Here is a 3,869-nt window from a genome sequence, read left to right on the forward strand (position 1 = left end):
GATCAGGACCTGGAAGTGACACTCTTGACTGCGGTTTCTTTTCTTTTTTGAGCTTAGCCTTCGATGTTAGGAAACAAAGCAAGGCGGACATGGCATCTCGCTCTCGGGCCCACAGACATCCCGCACACCCGCCGCCACCCGCGCGCGCCCCGCCCCACCCCGGCCGGGAGAAAGGGGAGTGACAGTTTGGGACGGCGACAGCCCGAGTATGTTGAGTCCTGGCTCAACAACGCAGGTTTCAAGAGGGGGTGGTCCGGCTCACAAGTCCGGCTCACGCGCCTCGAGCTGACCATCTACCGCACTGAGCACTTCCGCCCCCTCGCTCCCAACCCATCCACCCCGCCCCGGGGGGGGGGGGTCCATACACAGGATCGAGGTGCACGCTGCATAAGCAGTGCGACGGGCCTCTGCCCGATGACAAAAGAATTAAAAAAAAGCCAAGAGAGGGGTTGGAGGGCGGGAGAAGCCAAAAAAGCCGTCCGAAAAGCCACAAAAAGCCAGCGAGCCTCCCGTTACGGCTTACGCGATTGCTCGCGAAGCGCAGCATGGTGCGTGGCCAGCTTGGGAGGCTGCCGCCGCTGTCAGAGGCGGCCGCCACTGTGAGGTCTCGAGGGCCGACCGGCCGGGCGAGCATCCGCGCTGCCGACGACGTGCTCGAGGCTGACCTTCAGAGCGACGAGATTCTCGCATGCTTTGAGGAGGCGCTCGGCGAACGGCAGCCAGAGATGGGAACGGATGCTGCAGCAGGGCGAGAGGCGAACGCCGAGAGTGCGGAGGCCGCACCGCGACTCGAGGCTGCAGCAGAGCAGCAGCGGGAACATTCCTTGCTTGCACCGACCGCGGGGCGCGGCGTTGAGCCGGTGCTGCCAGACCCGGTGCCTATGCTGCATACGAATTCCGGTGGAGGGCGCAGATCGTGCGAGCCAGATGCCGGCGCCCGTCAGCAGATCGGGTCGGCAGCTGCGAGCATTCTCGAGCGGCGCGGCGAGGCGGCGCGAGCGAAGGTGCTAGATAAGGTGCGTGATGCGGGGCGAGCAGATGGGGACCCGGCCGCCCCAGAGGAGGAGGATGGCGAGTACGACCCCGAAAAGCCAAGAGGGGGGTAGGAAGGCGGAAAGCCACGACAACTAGCTAGCACACGACAAACGGTAGAGGGCGGACAGTCACACACAGGAAGGAGGCGGTTTAAGAAGGCGGGCGGGAGAAGCCGCGCGGAAACTAGCTCGAGAAACTAGCGCAGGGCCAGCCCAAAAGGAAAGGGATCTTCCTCGTGTCCTCGCTCGGAAGTTGAAGTTGCGTCGTCAAGTATGTGTCGCCGAAATGCAAGAACGTAAAAGAGTTGTGTCGGCCGGGTGCACGCCGTGTGGACTTCTATCGGATGATCGCCTGCCTGCGCCGGAGATCGCACTCCGAGTGCCTGCCGACGCATTCGGACGCGCTCGGAAACGTGAGCTGCCACGCAACTGCGAGGTGGATTAAAACAAGGGCGGCGAGTTCTGTCCTCCTCGCGGCTGTCGCCGCCACAGCACTGCTCTACTTCTCAGGAGCTCTGTACACGGGAAATGAGGAGACGTGACGCCACGACGCAGCCAACGGCGTGTGGTGCAGCCTTGTCAGTATCTCGATGTGAGCCGGGGAGCCTTCCCTGCGATGCCATCCTGTGTTGCGGGTTTTGCGTGCGGCTCTTGAATGCGGCCTGACAGTCTGATAGTCGGTGCCTTCTCCCCGTGCGACGGGTTACGGTGTATTCAGGCAAAGCCTAGCTTGTGGCTGCTGTGTGCTTCTCGGAGAACGCACGAGGTGCGACCCTCGCGCTCGCCGCCGGGCACCCGGCCCTCGCAGGTGTCCGTCAAGTCAAGTCAACCAGAGGCCCGCCGCCAGCCATCCCAAGCTAGTCCCAAACAGACGCAGCACCGTCGACACAAGCCCCGCCCAGAAAACACGCCCCCATATCACACGGAGCGGTCAACGTCGGCGGCTGCACCTTTGGCTAGCGGACTTGGGCGGCCTCCGCCGTCGGCTACATCGCCGGCCTCGCGCCAAGCCTGCTTCGCATGAGCATATGCGGCGAGTCGACGTCTATGCGCCACCCGCATTTTTCGATCACCATCCTCATCACCATCCTCGTCAATATCGGCTTTGCCTTTCGCCTGTCACTCATCCTACTGAGCCTACCCTTCGCATCCGACCGCCACCCTTGCCGCCGCCGCCGTCGCCGCCGCCGCACTCGCCCTCCGCCACCGCATCCCAACCCCCGCCGTCGCCTCCGCCCTCGCCGCTGCCACCATCGCCGCTGCCGCCCTCGCCGCCGCCGCTGTCGCCGACACCGCCCTCGCCGCCGCCGCTGTCGCCGCTGTCGCCGCCGCCGCCGCCGCCGCCGCCTCGCCCCCTCCGCCGCCGCCGCCATCGCCCCCTCCCCCGCCGCCACTGCCACCGCCACCGCCCTCACCGCCGCCGCCGCCGCCGCCACCCTCGCCGCCGCCGCCGTCGCCGCCGCCCTCGCCGCCGCCGCCCTCGCCGCCGCTCGACTGCCCGTGCCTCGCTGCCTACCCGGCCGGCGTCAGCCTCTCATTTCAGACCCCACACACGCGCATAGCTGTTCGCACATCTCTGACCAATGCAGGCGCCTTGCCTCACTCCGCTCACGGCACCCATTCTGTCTGCTGTGCAGGATGCGCACCGAGAGGCGCTACATGGTCGACCTCATCGAAGTGGAGGACGACGAGTCGAAGTCATGGAAGAAGGAAGAGCCCGGTCCGCTCAAGGACATCGTTGACGCCGGCGGCAAGCCCGCTGGCGGCATCCAGTCCGAGGGCGCGCCCGCATCGCTCGAGGACGTCACCCCGTCCAACGGCGAGCCCGCATCGCTCGAGGACGAGATGATCCTGCTCTGGCCCACGGGCGATGACTGGCGCGCGGCAGCCGAGCTCGCGGATAAGCTCAACTCGCAGCTGGGCGTGGCCATCGACATGGTCTGGCTGGCGGGGTGCGTGGCGGTGGCTCGGGTGGCGACAGAGTCGTCGCAATGGATGGACGCCATCTCGCCCACTGGCTGCCGCATCCACTTCAGTGGCTGCCGCATCCACTACATCGTGTCGACGCTCAACAGCGTGTGGGCTGGCAAGATCACCGGGATGTTCTTGGAGAACGACATCCAAGATCTACAGGAGATGCTGTGCGTGTCCGACGAGTCCAAGGCGGCGGCCCTCTTCGTCGAGCGCGTTTGGCAGGCGCTGAGTGTCCTCGCGCAAGCCTTCTCCTTGGCGAGCCCCTGCTACCAGGACGACGAGACACCGGCGTCGGCCAAGACGTTCCCGGAGGAGACGGCTTTGGCGGTGAGCGCCCTGCAGCCCCCTGGAGCGTCTCCTGCACCTCTGTACGCTCACAGTCGTTTGATGCTGCAGCGCTCAGTGAGCATTCCCAACCCCCGCCTCCCAGCACACGATTTGCATTCGCCCTCTCAATCGAGCACGTGCACACATGGGTATCGCTATTGCGGGGACACGGTAGTCCCACGTGCGGTACTCATATTGACCCTGTGGCCTCTCGCACACGCGCAGGGCATCGACGAGTGGAAGATCCACGCCGCGGCGTCCGAGGGTGGAGACTCACGGAGAGTCACGTCGTCGGGAGACGTGCTCGAGACGAACTGGCTCGAGTGCCCGTGCCCGTGCACGTGCCCGTGCCCGTGCCCGTGCCCGTGCCCGTGCTCGTACCCGTGCCCGATCGACCCACCGACGGCCCCCAACGGCGTCACCAAAAGCGCCCCGGCTCTCACGCCGGCGGCGACCAGCGGCGCGCCGCTGCCGTCGATCAAGGAGGTTTCGGTGGAGACGCCCGCCCCGGCGGCGAGCGCCTTGCACTCTGCG

The 3,869-nt window shown here is 66.1% G+C and overlaps 1 protein-coding gene across 1 annotated transcript; it reads left to right on the plus strand.

Moving 5' to 3' along the window:
• Positions 1–545: 545 nt before the first annotated feature.
• EMIHUDRAFT_243039 (hypothetical protein) lies at positions 546–1,106 on the plus strand (the record flags this gene model as incomplete). The annotated part of the gene is made up of 1 exon (XM_005771635.1): positions 546–1,106. One exon carries the CDS (start codon positions 546–548, stop codon positions 1,104–1,106), a length of 561 nt encoding a protein of 186 aa, XP_005771692.1.
• Positions 1,107–3,869: the final 2,763 nt, after the last annotated feature.

Source organism: Emiliania huxleyi (genome assembly GCF_000372725.1).
Source record: "Emiliania huxleyi CCMP1516 unplaced genomic scaffold EMIHUscaffold_376, whole genome shotgun sequence".
NCBI lineage: Eukaryota > Haptophyta > Isochrysidales > Noelaerhabdaceae > Emiliania > Emiliania huxleyi.